General features: G+C 43.5%; 1 protein-coding gene across 1 annotated transcript in view; it reads left to right on the top strand.

Annotated features, from left to right (window-relative positions):
- UBASH3B (ubiquitin associated and SH3 domain containing B) overlaps window positions 1–15,215 on the top strand; it is a 78,866-nt gene that overhangs the window by 49,388 nt on the left and 14,263 nt on the right. The window contains exons 2-6 of the mRNA XM_085316818.1: window positions 1,165–1,218; window positions 1,823–2,009; window positions 2,526–2,724; window positions 5,867–6,036; window positions 8,211–8,419. Of these exons, the coding sequence (XP_085172944.1) occupies window positions 1,165–1,218; window positions 1,823–2,009; window positions 2,526–2,724; window positions 5,867–6,036; window positions 8,211–8,419 (819 nt within the window). The remainder of the gene's footprint in view (window positions 1–1,164; window positions 1,219–1,822; window positions 2,010–2,525; window positions 2,725–5,866; window positions 6,037–8,210; window positions 8,420–15,215) is intronic.

Genomic DNA, 15,215 nt, shown 5'->3' with positions numbered 1-15,215 from the left:
GGGGGGGGGGGCAAACAGAGGTTCATATCTCATACTTTGACTGAGCAGGTTACATGACTCTGTCCCTCAAATAGTAAAAGGCTGTACCGGTTTCCCCTTAGAGAAGTTTTGTTCATAAAAGACACTAATTGGACAGGCAACATTTCTGAGAAGCAGCCACAGGCTAGAGGAAATCACTCAGGAAAGCGTATTGCATAGACTTCCAAACCCACCACTACAGCTTTACCCGAGCAAGGGCCCAGAGCTCAGCAAGACCAGCCCCTCGCACTACGAGGAAATAACACAGCTGTAGTGTCGCCCGCTGCAAGCTTCTGAAATATCATTAGTATAGAAATAAATACAGGACTAGTTTCACACCACAGGACATGCTTGGTTTATACATTCAAGCTTTTTTCTTCAACTGCACTTGCTAATAACCTTGGACTCTTCCAGCCACAGCTGGGATTCCCAGGCAGGAGCCTGGCTTCTGGAGCCGGGACTTCCAATAAACATGAGCCAGCCAGAGCTCAGATTTGCTGAGAGTTAACACGGGACTACAGGAACAGTTCTGCTATTGTCCTGACATTTCTGCTTTGTAGGGGAAGGTCCTTCATCTCAGAGTCATCCCTCCCACTCGCTGATATCTTACAGAGCTACTGACTTAGGTATGAGCTTGCTAAGGCTCATTTCTGCGGGAACTGGTGTGCCCATGGCGCTCCTCACAAACGTGTGCTAAATGGTTCCCAAAGACCTCTGTGCGTAAAAACTTCCCTCTCTCCCTCCCCAATCTAGTGTTTCACTACATATGATCTTATGAACTGTCGCCTACTTTCTAAACCTGAATCTTGCTTGCTAGAATTTAGGCTTATTCCTTTTTATTCTATCTAACATGGAGTTAGGGAATAAACCACTCTTGCTTTCTTTGCCACTGCCTAATATGGCTTCAGTACAGTGGTAGGTGAATGGCTGTAATTACTTCAGCTAAGCCAGGCTTCTCCCCAAAATTTGACTCATACCTTTTCTGTAAGTATTCATAATATATAACCCTATTTAGAAGGAATTAAGGTAGAACATCACTTAATTAATGTGAGGTTAAAGATGTCTGTCTTGCTTGGTTAAAGCAGTAGATACAACTGTATCCATCTAATGCAACAACACTGAAATATTCTTTTTTTCTCTCCTCAGACAAAAAGCGCTGGCATCCACAGGTGGAAGAAGTGTTCAAGCAGCATGCGACTGGTTGGTATGAAGTAATAAATGTTAAAAAAAAAAAAAAAAAACAGTGAATTTTATGTCTTTGAGATATCAGCCATTAGAATGCGAAATGTTATATAGAAGCTGTGTTATTTGTTTAAATGAGAGCAGCACCTGAAAAACACTAACAAAATTCATGACCTGTTATTTAAGTGTTGCAAATAAGCAATCAAGAGATAAGCCTTGTCTGGGAGAGTTTGTGATCTCAAATAATAGCCAAAAAAGGTGAGAGAAAGAAACTATTATACTTTCCACTCTGCTGCCTAAACAAAAAACTGAGAGCTGCCTTTTCAAAGATGTTGAGCAATTTCCAGTGCTCTCCCCCCCGTATTGTACACCAAAGGTCATAAAGGCAGAAGCAGTGACCCAAGTTAGATCTTCAGAGTCCCACTCTGAAACCTGAAACTTTTTCATATCAGTTAGTAGCTGTAACGGGCTGCTAGTGACACTGCCATCTCTCCTCCTGACCTACTAGAGTCAATTTTTGATACGTTGTAAAAGAAAGGGAATCAGGACAGAGAAAACTGATTTTGCTGGAAAAAAAAATGCACCTCTAAATGTCAATCTGACACTACTTTCTCTTTCTCAGGCTGTTCTCCCATGTGGGTGACCCATTCCTTGATGACACCCTGCCTCGGGAATATGTGCTTTACCTGCGCCCCACCGGGCCCTTGGCTCAAAAGCTGTCTGAATTCTGGCAACAGTCAAAACAGATCTGTGGGAAGAACAAAGCTCATAACATTTTCCCACATATCACCCTTTGCCAGTTCTTTATGGTAAACCTAAACTCCTCTTTCTGTTGCTTTTATGCATGCATTCATGAGCAGCCCTTGCCAAGTTCAGACTGGATATGTTACATACGTCATCCAGTTGCTGGAGAAGGCTTTGCGCTTGGGAGCTCATGGGGGGTTATTACAAGAACTGCCTGATGCCTGGGCTTGTTGAGAAGGTAATAGGTTTTTAAGCAAGTTGTTTCCAGGGAAGAACAACAGAAGACTAAATTCTCATAATCTCAAGCGATTATTAGCATGAGAATAGACAGAGTGGGGGAGATGAGGTTAAGAACATTACCTAGGGCTAGCCGACCCTGCTTTTAAGACAAGAGATGGGCAAATGACTTCTAAAGGTACCTATTTCTCCCCTGTGCTTTTTCACACTGAGTGATAGGAAAAGTGGGCTTTTCATGCCCACCCTCCCAAGCTGCCATGTCTCTGCTGAGTGCCCTGGAGCTAAGTACACCAGTAAGGAACAATTCTCCACCTGAGAAATGCCTGTCCCGCTTCTTTTGGCAGTGTGAAGACAGCAAGGTCGATGCTCTCACTGAAGCTCTGCAGGCCACTGTGATGCGATGGAAATGCAAATTCCCTGCCCCTCTGCCTTTGGAGCTCTACACGTCCTCAAACTTCATTGGGCTTTTTGTCAAGGAAGAAAGTGCTGAGGTGCTCAAGAAGTTTGCTGCAGACTTTGCTGCAGAGGCTGCTTCTAAAGCAGGTAAGTGGCTATGCAGGCAACCACTACATGTTCACAGCTTGGTCAAGGCTTGTCTATTGTACCCTTGCAAAGAGGTCTAAATGGAACAGCCTCAGCAAAGGTTCCAAGAAATGCTCCTCACCGAGAAACAACTACACCAGAAGCGGCTCTCCCAAGAACCTGATTCTGAGAAAGAAGGGAGAAAAGAAAATGAAAGTTTTCCTTCTAGAAGAAGTATTCCCAAGCCAGGCTGAAACAGGTCGTGAAGTACACAGTAAACATCTATGTCGTAATGCTCCTTTTACTCGTGTTATTTTTTTGATGTGGCAGAGACAAATTTAATTACTCTTCTTACAATCAGCTGCATTCTCCATGTGTCAAGATATTTTATTCATGCCAAGAAAGTGACTTATCATTAGAAAGTCCTTTTAAATGACCCACTGCACAACAAATAGCGGTCTTTGTCCAGCTGTCTAATTTAATTTGAGATGCTACGGACTGCAATGCTACATTTTATTAAACCCTACACTTCTCTCTCATAACCAATTCAAAGGTCATCTTTCTTGCCACCTTATCTACAGTAAGCCTGGCATTTCACTGTGACTATGCGAGGGGATAGTATCAGATCAATGTCAGTACCCACTGGAATTTGAATGTTAGGGCTGCCCATAGAGAAGCAGTGGTATCTGCAGGCTAAAGAAAAGGTTAAGAGTAGGGACTTTTGGGGTTGTAGGCCAAACTCAGGAAGGCCAATGGCACTACACAGACTCTTGCAATAAGTGAGATGCTGTGGCACCTTCCTCAGTCTGCGGCCTGGTTAGGCTATATATTATCCTCTCGGCACACACTGTTCAATACTGAACGAGGGAGGAATCAGTTCCATGCTTGAAGAAGAAATCCCTTGTAATATTTAGCCCTGGCCCCCATCAGATAAGGTATCAGCTTAGATACTGCTCTGCAACAGATTTGACTTTGCTGTTAGTTACCTGAGGAGCGTTTTCAGAAACAAAAGCTTTGATGACATCAGGGAAAAAAAGCTCATGAAGTTTATATATGATTCTTTTAAAAAGCAGCCTGAAGGCTAAAAACATGAGAGGAACACCTCAGCAAGTACTTTGGTTTTCTGTGCTTCTTCAGTTCAAAGATCACCTCACACTTATTCTCAAGTTTTATCTCCTGAAAGGGAAGTTGACATTTGGCGGTTCCTTAACCTTTCAGATAGACGCTCGGTCTACAAGGCTTAGCATTTCCGGCTCAACTCACTACCTCAAGCCACTCCATCACAAAACTTTCCCCTGCAATATAAAGGCTGTATTTGCTTTTTCACTGAATCTCTGAAATGTAAACAGGACTCTGGGAGAACATCCAAAGTGTCCTGGCAGTGGAGAGAGGAACCTTTTCAGATAGCTCACATCTTTCAAGTTTCATAGTACCAAGACAACTGGCTCCTTTATCTGATCTCCTACCATTTCTTGTGGAGCAAATGCATCATGAGCAGGGAAAGGGAAGATAACCAAAACACACTGTGCTCTGACAGTCTCCACTGCTGAACTGGCTTCTCAGGGTGTCCTCTGATTCCCTCCAAACTTAGAAGTCAGAGCAGAGCACTGGAGCACTATAATAGCTCCTTGACTAATCCTCCCACCCTCCGTCACTGTTGTATGCAGCCTGGACTAGTCACAGCACAACAAGTTTAACCCTCCATTTTCACAGGCTTATCCTGGAATTAAAGGGCATCAAGATAGGGCAGTCTCAGGAATGTTTCTGTGCAAGACAGGCACCTGTTAATACCACGTAGAACAGCTACAAGTCTCTGCCCCGGGTGATGGACATGTCATAGGTTCACTACGCCCCTATAATGTACTGTGTTTAGCTGACAGTGACCTAGAAGTTTTCTTCCCTTCAAAAAAGGGAGGAAATAGCTATTATCTTTAAAAGTGCACATTTTGGAAGGCAGCAATAAGCACAGAGGGTCCCAGAAGTGCTGCAGCCACGTGAGAACAGTACAGATTTTCCCCTGAGTAGTGTCGATGTGCCCTCCGTACCAACATGGTTAGAGGGGACAGTTCTCACCCCAAAATGCTGATCAGAAGAGTAAAAACAGCTTCCAGCAAGCTTCTGGCCTGGAGATTTTACCAACTAGGACCAAATTGATTGGTTCTTAAGGGGGAAGTGATTGCTGCACTGCAGTCCACAGCTTGGTCAGGTTATCACATTAAAGTCTCTGGGGCTTTTTCAGAAATCCAGAGTACATCTTTTCTTGCTGATCAAAACAAGATGGATGATTTTGAAAAGCTATCCCACGGCTGGCAGTTAGAGCCAAGTCTCTGAATAGCTGCAATTTTGACTGAATAATCAGTCAAATTTAATTGCAATTTTTGGTTGAATAAGCAAGAATAAATTATACACAAACAATGAATCCCATGATTTCCACGTCTACTGGAACAGTTCCAACATTTCATATACTTTTACTTTTCTGCTTTCTTAAATCTTTCCCTAATACAGGTTCTCTCTGCAGGATCAGTTTGAATCACTACCTTATCAAATTCATTTTAAACAATTTTGTAATACCTCATACTTGGTGGGTGAACCAGTAATGCAGCTAATGTCCAAGGAAAAATTGTGATCAAGTTGCATGAACCTGTAACTTTCATGGATTTGTAATAGCCAGTACAGGAGAATGAACAGAGAAGGGAGAGGAAAACTTAATGCATTTTTACTTATTTTGGAGAGATCCTCAGCTCCTAATGAAAGAGGAAGGCTATTGCATACCTGGAAAAGTGTTTAGCAGAAGACCCTCCAGTTCAAAATTACAGTAATTGTTATATCGCCATGCAGAAACCCCTCATTTGCTGAATTTAAACAAGTTCTGGCAGTTTGGCAAAGATGCCCTGACTACCACCTCGGTGACTAAAGGCTGAATCAGACCATAAATACCTAGTAATTTGATCCAAGCTACACCATACATAAGAAACTCAACTTTGACTTTCCCAAAGTCTTCTTAGAAACTGGCCTGTTTTGTTCTACTTCAGCTCTCTGAAAAGCTCTAGTAAGTGCTCCTGTTCAGAGGTGATAGACACTTTTATGCCTTCAAGAAGAAGGGCAGAGACTGCTGCCAATCTTCACAGTCAGTTGTTGTTAACTGATATCTTTCTTATTGCAGATGTTCATGTAGAGCCCCATAAGAAGCAGCTCCACGTGACACTAGCATATCACTTCCAAGCCAGCCACCTGCCCACGCTGGAGAAGTTAGCACAGAACATCGATGTCAAGCTAGGCTGTGACTGGGTTGCTGCAATATTCTCCCGAGATATACGCTTTGTTAATCACGAGGTAATTTCTGCAGTTTTTTTTTTCAGTCCAAAAATTAAAAAAGAAAAAAAAAGGAGAATCTAGTAGACTGTCTTAGTTGCCTTTTGATCTCAACAATGCTTACAAGCTGCAAGTTGAAGCAGGGTTTCCCTGTGCCAAGTTCTGTACACAGTGCAGGCTATACAGACATTAAGGGATTTGCCTCAGGTCTTGCAAGGACACTCAGAACATACATCTCCCACACTCCATCAGTCATTTTAACCAACAGACCATCTTCCCTTTTTGTGCTTTTTACTCACACTGTCTAGACTTGCCACGTCATCAGTCTCACTTCTTGCAGGAACAGGGCTTTCTTAATGCTAGATTAATTAATTCTACCAATGACGCTTCTGTTAGCTCAGTAAATTGCTCTAACCTCCCAAAGATCAGGCTGGCACCTTAAGCTGAATGCTGGCCATCTCTCTGTACAGACCTGATCCTAACATTACTCATAGCATTCAGTCTCATCATTTAAGAAAAGTTTACCCTTATGGCATATATACCTCAGCTACTCACAGATTCCATGGCTGAGGTATATAACTGTCTATTATTCTTCATGCTGTTATTGTCCAACACAATATACATTAAAAATTATTTTCATTTTACAGACTGAAAGCTTGGAGAGAGAGAAACTACAGGTGAGATTCACCTCACCTCTCTGTAAATATCCTCAAGTTAGATATCTGAGTCTGAGTCAGTCACCTGGGGCTCCCTTTGAAGTCAAGGGAGAGAAACAGGCACCCGCCAGAAAGTGAGTCATCTGACCCATCTAAGATCCTTATCTCAGGATGAGATGACTCAATTTCTGGAGGAGGGAACCTCCTGAAGGGGCCTGCTCTGTCTCAGATGGCTAACTAGACTCTTAAGATTGGGGCAATTAATTCCACCAAAATGCCTCATTCAAAATCAGATGCACAGAGTCAGTGGCAGAGTGAGAAAAAGTGATTTTAGTCCAGCATGCAATAAGCCAAGGAATAAACTGCCCGCCAAAGCTTCTGGAGAGCTTAAGTGTCTCACATGCGGCATTCAAGCCCAGCCCAAGCCACAGCTCTCACGTGTGACAGCCTCCATTCCCATCTACAGAGTCATCTTGTCCTCCAGATACTGCAAGTAGTCACAATCTCATCAATTACAAAGGGAGTAGCTGAGGAAAATCAGCTCACATCTTTGCATATCTAACTTTAGGCAGCCATGTGTGAAAGCTTTAGTCTTGTGATACCAGGTGACAGAGACTAGTTTTCATCTTCCTTTGAAGATATCACGAACAGTCTAGTAGGACTAATGAGCAAATGGGCTGACACCATTAGGAAATCAGAGCTTCTCAGAAGATCGTGGTTTTTCTTTGCATAATGCCACTGCAGAAGTTAAACTTGTCCAGGGACAAGAACATGTTTGTTCTCCTTTTAAACGGGGGGACTGCTGTAAAAATTTCGAAGGAACATTTTCATAGACTTTTAATACCTGTGGGTTCCTCGTGCCTCAAAGAAGAGAAGATTACAGAATTATATTTGCTGATCTTTCTCTCACCTTTTAACTTAACCCTATTCATTTTAGGAAATAGAAAGAAAACAAGGTGGTCACATCCCAGTATTTCTCATTGCCTATGATTTTTACTATGCTCTCATGAACAGTTTTGAGAGCAAGATATGTTTGATTTAAAACTTTTACCCCATGACAGTGTCCCTGCCTTGACTTCAAAAGCAGTAGCAACACAGACAACCGCTCTTACTGCAAGCACAAGCAGGTACATGAACGGTGCTCACTGACCACCAGAACTGCGTAAATTCCACATCTCCTTAACAATATGGTTACATTTTTAATAGGATACTTAGAGTTAGGCACATGCTTACATTTTTGCTCAGCCTAAATAATCATCCCCTCCTTTCCATCCTCATTATCAAAGTCATGACTGGAATCAAAGTAGTAAGAGAGTAAATATCAAGAGAACTTTCCAACAGCAAAGAGTGGGAAGTGGCAGGAATTCTCCACAATTAAAGTCTTCCTGGGTAATGCACAAAGTGATGCATTATAAGGAGAGCTGTTTACACCTTGGAAAGGCTTAAGGTCTGCTACAGAACTGTTCCTGCCCCACTCTGCTAAAGGTTCCCTTTCATTAACGATGCTTTCATTCATTTGTGCTTCTTTTTCTCCACCAGACTCTGCAAGTGATCTATCCTTACACCCCTCAGAATGATGATGAACTCGAGCTGGTCCCAGGGGATTTTATTTTCATGTCCCCAGTGGAACAAACCAGTACAAGTGAGGGCTGGATTTATGGCATTTCCCTTGCAACTGGCTGTTCTGGGCTACTGCCTGAAAATTACATCACGAAGGCGGATGAATGTGGGACCTGGGTGTTTCATGGGTAGGTAAAGCTGCTCAGTCCAGTTTCTGTCACTGTAAAAAGGGAGCTCAGCAGCTCGAATTTTGCCTAGGCAGTGGGGTAAGCAAAGAGTCTCTCAGGGCTGCTGAGGAGGTCACTTGCGGGAAACGTACTGGCACACAAAGCTCCATCTCATAAGCAAAGGAAGAGCAGATGCTATCCCTGTGCATGGGTTAGAGGACAATGTGATTTATTTAGCTAGTATGTTACAGCAATTACTGTTCACATGATCGTTGCTGATGGTTAATGGAGCTGGAACAGATGGTCGCTGTAGAGCCACCACTGTGTAGGCACCTCTGTGATGGGACTGGGATCAGGAAGGTTTTAATTTGAGCATTACTTTGGGTAGTGAGACTTTTGTGTCTAATTCCCTGGGGAAGGGGAATTGGGGTTCAGCAAGGTTCCTAAGATATTTACGAAGATTTTCAAAAATGCTTATTTGTCTTTCTGCTGTTAGCTTCAAAGAGCATCCAGGCATCAAGCTTTGCAGAAGCTTATGCCTTATGCCTCTCGATTTTCATGGGCATTATTTAAACACCAGTCACAACCTAGTTCTTAGGGGGACAGGACAGCACTTTGTTTGACTTCTCAGGCTTAACGTGTGTGACATGGTGAGTGACAGACAGAGAGGACACACAGGAGAATCTTAGCTTGCAGATTGGCTTCCAGATGTGGCTGCCAGGGACCACTGCCCTTCTGCAAACCAGCCCTGACTTAGCTCTGAATGCTCCGTAACCCAGAAGTCCATCAAGCAAGGACAAGCATAGCAAGAGATCACTTATTTACCACCCATATCTCTTGTCACAATTATCTATTCTTTTTATCGCAGGCCTCTGGGAAATGAACACGGTGAATAAAGGGCTTTCATACACTAGTCAAACAGAATGAACCCATCTATCCCAAGTGTGTCACCACCACACTTCAATTCATCTTCCCTTATAAGAAAAGAGAAGACCTCCAGTTACCAGGGCTTACAAGATTAAAAGACACACAAGCAAAGTTAATCAGACAGTTTGTATAAAGGCAGGACTTAATTCAGACCCACAATCCAGGGCCTAAGCAGCAAGACTGTCCTTTCATCCCCTAGAACTTGCCAGCCAAATACACTCACAAACACACCTGCATATACTGCGGCACTCTGCTCTCCTGGATTCTGCTTTTTTCTTACAGGGCCTGGAAAGATTTTGAGGCCTAAGCACTAGCGTGTGAAATAATCACTATTACTGCAGTAATTAAAAGGAAAGCCAAACATTTTGTAACTGCAGCACCTCTTTGTCTGCAGAGAAAGAAAGGAAATGCCCCTTCCCTGATTACCACTGAAGAGTATAAATCACGAACCAGAGCATGCAGTATGGAACATTTATCAGAAACATTATTACATATCCGGAAATAGTCTCGCTTTACACAACAGCTTCCCACAGGGTGCATTAGGTTACCGAATGTCATTTGGTCAAAACAATATAGCAAGCTAAGGACAACCTATACCCCACTGCAGTCTAGACCGAGGTACTCATGGTAGGATCTCCAAGGTAAGAGAAGCACGGAGAGCTGATACCTTCATTTCACAGATGTGAAGGTAAGCATAGTAGTACTCACTGTGATTGCTAGAGAACTGCTGCAATGGAGGAGATGGCAACCCAGTTTGCAGAGTTGGGATCTAGGCTTCTGTTAGCCAGCAATGGTCAGATTCTCCAGGCTGGTCTGTTCTGTCTCTGTATACACAGTCATCCCTGCAGCAGAAGAAAGTAACAACAGCCATGGATATCTTTCTACTAGCTACAACAGATGATGTTTCAATGTTAGCTGTCATTCTCCAAATGAACATCACAGATTACTCGGATCATCACTGAAATACAGCTCACTTTGGGCTGCAGCACCCTGGCTGTCCCACACATGAGTTATTCTGGGATATTTGATCAAATCTTTAATCCTGCAGAGTAAGATTGTTAATATCTGCATGTAAACTGGCTTTTGAATATCTCCCTATTGCACTGCTCAAGTGAGACTGAAGCTGGATTCTGGCCTCTGTAAGGCATGCGTTTTTATGGCTAATATCCAAGTATTGCCTCGAGAGCTCTGCCTCACACACAGACCTTCCTGGCTAACATTGTACAAACATAAAACAAGAAGGTTCCTGCCCTATAGGAAGTTCTGTATTTCAGCTGCAGACCAACAGTCTGTCATCATGAAGAAAGACAAGCTCAATGAGATATTTAATAGGAAAGAGCAGGCTTTGCCTTCAGAGGCTCTTACTGCCTGCAAAACCAGGCTGTGTCTTGAGAGACTCCAGGTCTGAATCCTTTCCCTGTCTTCTAAAAACAGGAATGGAATCACTTCTAGTCCAGCAACTCTGCAAACTCCAAGAATTTTCTGTACACCTAAACTATGTTTTGTTGCTGTGTGGGGCACATCTTTGCATGATTTCTTCTCATGCCAGGGATAAGACTTGCTAGAGACAGTGAGCAGAATTATTTGATCTCTGATCAGTGCTACAGGTTGGAAAATAAATAAAAATACAAATTGTTTCAGCTCCACAGAACACAACCCAGATTCTTAGCTTGTCTAACCCATTTTTGCTGTCCTCACCGTAAGGCTGATGTTCAGAAGAATTACATGATATCTAGCAGTATTTTAAGGCCTAGATTTAGAAACCATGTGGTTATGCAAAAAACACAGCTGATTTTGGGTTTTTTTTTTTAGAGTTGTGACAGAAAAGCTTCAGAAAGTGAAAGCAAAAGGCACAAACTCGTGATGTTCTTTTTGCAAGTGTGGCATTCATTCTTCTCACTTGTTTACCTTAAATCTCAGGGTTTGGGAATGGAGTTTCAGTACAATTAATACAGCAGGTAACTGCTGTCAAGGCCTGAGTGCCTCTGCCCTCCTGGGCAGTTGGCTGCTGGCTCTCAGGGCCACGTTAGAGATGAGCAGCTGAAAGCTGCCTCCTTTCCTCTGGTAACCACCGGGAGAAGCTGTCAGACAGCACAGTGGGGAGGCTGCAGCGAGGACCGGACCCACTGCCTGCAGGAGCTGCTTTAGAGTTGATGCTCTAGGACTTGGCCCACTGAGAGCTACAGCTCCAGCTTCATCGCAGCTCTGCCTGAGCCTGGCCCCAGCCTCTGTGTGAGGAAGGGCAGAGCAGTCCCTTATCACAGACGATGACAGCCAGGAAAGAGCCCAACAGAAGAGAACTGGCCTCCCCTCTCTTGCTCAACCGAAGTAACTAATGCATGCACTGGAGCTGGAGAGTCAGTGGCATCTAGCTGCTGCTCTGCTGCTAGTTCCAAGCCCCACAAAGGAAAAACAACCTTTTTGAAACACACACCGAACCCTCCTTCTGAGAGAAATTAGCTTTGTTTAAAATTATCACTCTATTTTCTGTTGCCTTCTGTGCCTGTGATTAGTGGGCTACCAAGTCAAAAGAAGAAATTCTCCATCCTCAGCACGCTGAGCCCAAAGAGGAAGTGGGAAGCCCAACTAAGGTAGAAGAATGTAGTTTCCCCACAGGAGCCACAAAAACCAAACATTCCATACCATGGGTCTCTCAGATATGCATTTAAAGGTATGTGGCAAAAGAAAATATTCTATCTTTGTATCTGTGGACCCACCTGAAATCGGGGAGGACGGACGACACTCCCTGACTGCTTTTCTACTATCAGCAAAGCCAGAGATACTCTCCTCCTCTGCCCCAAAATGGATAGGAGCTGTGCTATACATGTTACACTGCAATCTATTTCAGCTCCTTTTAAGAGGCCAAAGCTATTTCTTGCTCTTTTAATAATCCTGAGAAATCAGACTTGGCAGAGGAAGCAAGAGGAAGAGAAGCAAACCTAATTTTTCAAGCTATATTTGGGCCTCAGTAGGTTTTTCCACTCTTTCTTCCTCCCATTTTGCAATAATGGCTGGTTCCTTTTCCCCAGGGATCCTTCTCCTTTAATAATGAGTGACAAGGCAGAAGAAACTTTTCCTACACAGAGCTGGGGACCAGCCCTGCCGCACCATGATGGAGATGCTTCCTCCATCCTCTGATGCAGCATCTACATTCTTCAAGGGCCTTGCCTGACCAGGAGGACAAGGGCACACATTCCCTCCAAGGACACAGCAATAGTACCGATAGTGCAAAGAAGGCAAGGGGTGTCCCTTGCATCGTTCTCTGCACAGGGACCTTCAGTCCCTGTTTGTCAAGTCGAGGAACCACAAGCCTTTGGAAATAGCTTCCAAACAATGTGCTATGCTTAGATGATGATTAAGCTGAAATAGCTTCAGTGGTTTCTGTTTTCCAGTAGCATAAAGGAGATACCACAGAAGTCAGGCTGATGGCTCTTCTCCAGACACAGCAAGATAGCACGCCTTTGCTTCATCATTCCCAACCAGTCCTAGCATCTATAAATAGATAGTGCAGTGTCCACAGCCTTTTAATAGGGGTTTAAAGAGAAAGAATGTTTCAAATTGTGCAGCAGTTCCTCAGGGTAAAAGGAAGAGAGGTTACCAAACAAATCCTCAGCATTCTCTAGGTCAGTGTCCTTAAAAGACTGCCATATGGGCAAAGCAGGAAGAGGCTGAAAAGGGAAGAGGCGTTGGAAGCTGACACTGCTGTCATTTCCACCAGGTCTTTGTCCAGCCTTTCGGCCAACACAGGCACAGAACGAAAGGCAAGAAGCTCAGGCTCAAGAGCCACTTTGTACAATAAGAGAAACGGGGCCTAAGACGTTCAGATTCTGCTTATGTTGATATATTCAAATTTTTGTGTGTCAGTGAAGATGCAGCTATGTGTGGGCATGAGCTAGTTTTGCCCACACTCCAAGCTAACCGCTTAATACAGTGATAAATGTTTGTTCATGCTCCCTGCTCAGGGCTTACTCGCCTGGGCTTGGTGCACACTAACCATTCTCACAGCCTTTGGACCAGAGTTGGCCTTATTCTGCCAGCTAGAAGTGTGTTTGCAGTTTGCCTGTTTCTGCCTGCAATATATGACATGGGTGTATTCTGAGGAGGAAGGTTAGACATGATTTCCCACCCCAGCACCTGTTAATATTTCCCTCAGCCTATGCACAAAACTCCTGCCTACATTTTTGTCAAAATCTACCACCTCCATTATGCCTCTGAGTCATACTGCACATAGCAAATTGATGTGATCCGTCCTGATCTCTAATGGTCAGTCTGCACTTAGACCCCGAGTTCCTCGGAAAGAGGCAGTCCCTCAGAGCAGGCCCAGCCCTTTCTGAGCACCCACCATAAAAATAAGAAATGCATTAGTAACAGCCCGTGTCCCTAGAGAGTTCCCCAGTGCTCAGCTGTGGATTTCTGCATCAGAGCTAAAAGAGTAAGAGCAGGAGGCTGAGGAGGCTACATGCTCCCTCAAGGCTGCACCCACGATCATCCCTGCAAGGCTGCTGTTGCCTGCTCTTGTATTCCCACTTCCCGTTACCCTTGCCTGTCAGTGCATCTGTGTATGGTATCTTACCCCAGTTCCTCTGTCTTATCCTTGTACCCTAATTCCACCAGATAAGGGACCAGCAGCAGGGCCAACAGCACAGTAGTCAGTCTTTTCTTCTCTAAACTGGTACAAATTACATGATCTCACATAAGATCAGTTTGTTAGAAAAAAATATAGATGACCCATATTTTTTTTTCCATTGGCATAGGAACTGGTGTTATTTTAACAGCTGTGAGAAACCTCTCTGGGAGATTTTATCCTAACTAGGTGCTAGTTCGGAAACAACTTCCGACATATTTAACGCACTTAAAGTGCGAGCAATGGCAACTATTTCTGTCAAAGCAAATGACTATACACATTAGCTGACAGGTTTTTTTAAATGACTTTGCAAATGTAACCCATAAAATGTAACCCAGTCAGCAGAGGGTCACTGGAGCTTCTGTCAGCGTTTACTCCTGAAGGTATTGGTCCAACTGCTCGAACATCTAGGCATGATAGCTTTATCCGGAGGGAGCATCATTAGATTAGCATTTTGAGAAGGAATATATGATCTGTTCTATCCCTTTGGCTACATTTAACAGCAAGCAGTGGCGAGAATAAATTCCCATTATAGACAGGAAACGAAAGAGACAGTACTGAAAAATGGGGAAATAACAACATCCAGATTGAATTTGCCACATCCCTACCAGATGCTCAGGCAAGCTTTTTGTGCACAAAAATCCCAGAAACTGCCCACAACGAAAAGCAGGACTGTGGTTCAGCTTTCCGCTATGTCTTCTACATTGCGGAGCATTAGTTTTCTTTCCTCATGCCAGCCAAAACGTTCAGTTGGTAATCAGTAATTTTGCATGCTGATTCTCTTTACTCCGCAGCCTGTGTCTTGCAAGTATCAAAAAGGATGTTCCAGGTCTATTTAACATCAATAATGGTTCCTTAAAAGCAACCCAACAGACTGACAAATTATTAGCTGTATTTCACTTTTATACTACACCAAGCCCAGAGACAGTAATTAAATCAAATGTTGTTGTACCAAGTGCTATTCAAAAGTAACAAGTAACAGCTCATGGCATCATGATGAGTGAAACCTCTGTAACCATTGGTTCCCAAACTTTGGTCTGCAAGATCATGGTAAGTAATCTGCACCTGATCCACTGACAGTTTTGGTGAGCATCCCGTGGCTACAAGGCAGGCCTTTGTATTTTCCATTAGAACATTTGAGATCTGACAGAGCCTAGCAGTCCAAAAGTTTGGGAACTGCTGATCAATTAAATTATTTCTAAGGAAGTAGAAAGCCCTCTGAGACAGTATTTGTGTCTTCTTGTATCACCTAGGTACATCAGCTAG

This window comes from Rhea americana, unplaced genomic scaffold (assembly GCF_003343005.1).
Source record: "Rhea americana isolate MKP2758 unplaced genomic scaffold, rheAme1 scaffold_48, whole genome shotgun sequence".
NCBI lineage: Eukaryota > Metazoa > Chordata > Aves > Rheiformes > Rheidae > Rhea > Rhea americana.
The sequence above is the reverse complement of the archived record's forward strand: the minus strand, read 5'-3'. Positions and strand labels throughout refer to the sequence as shown.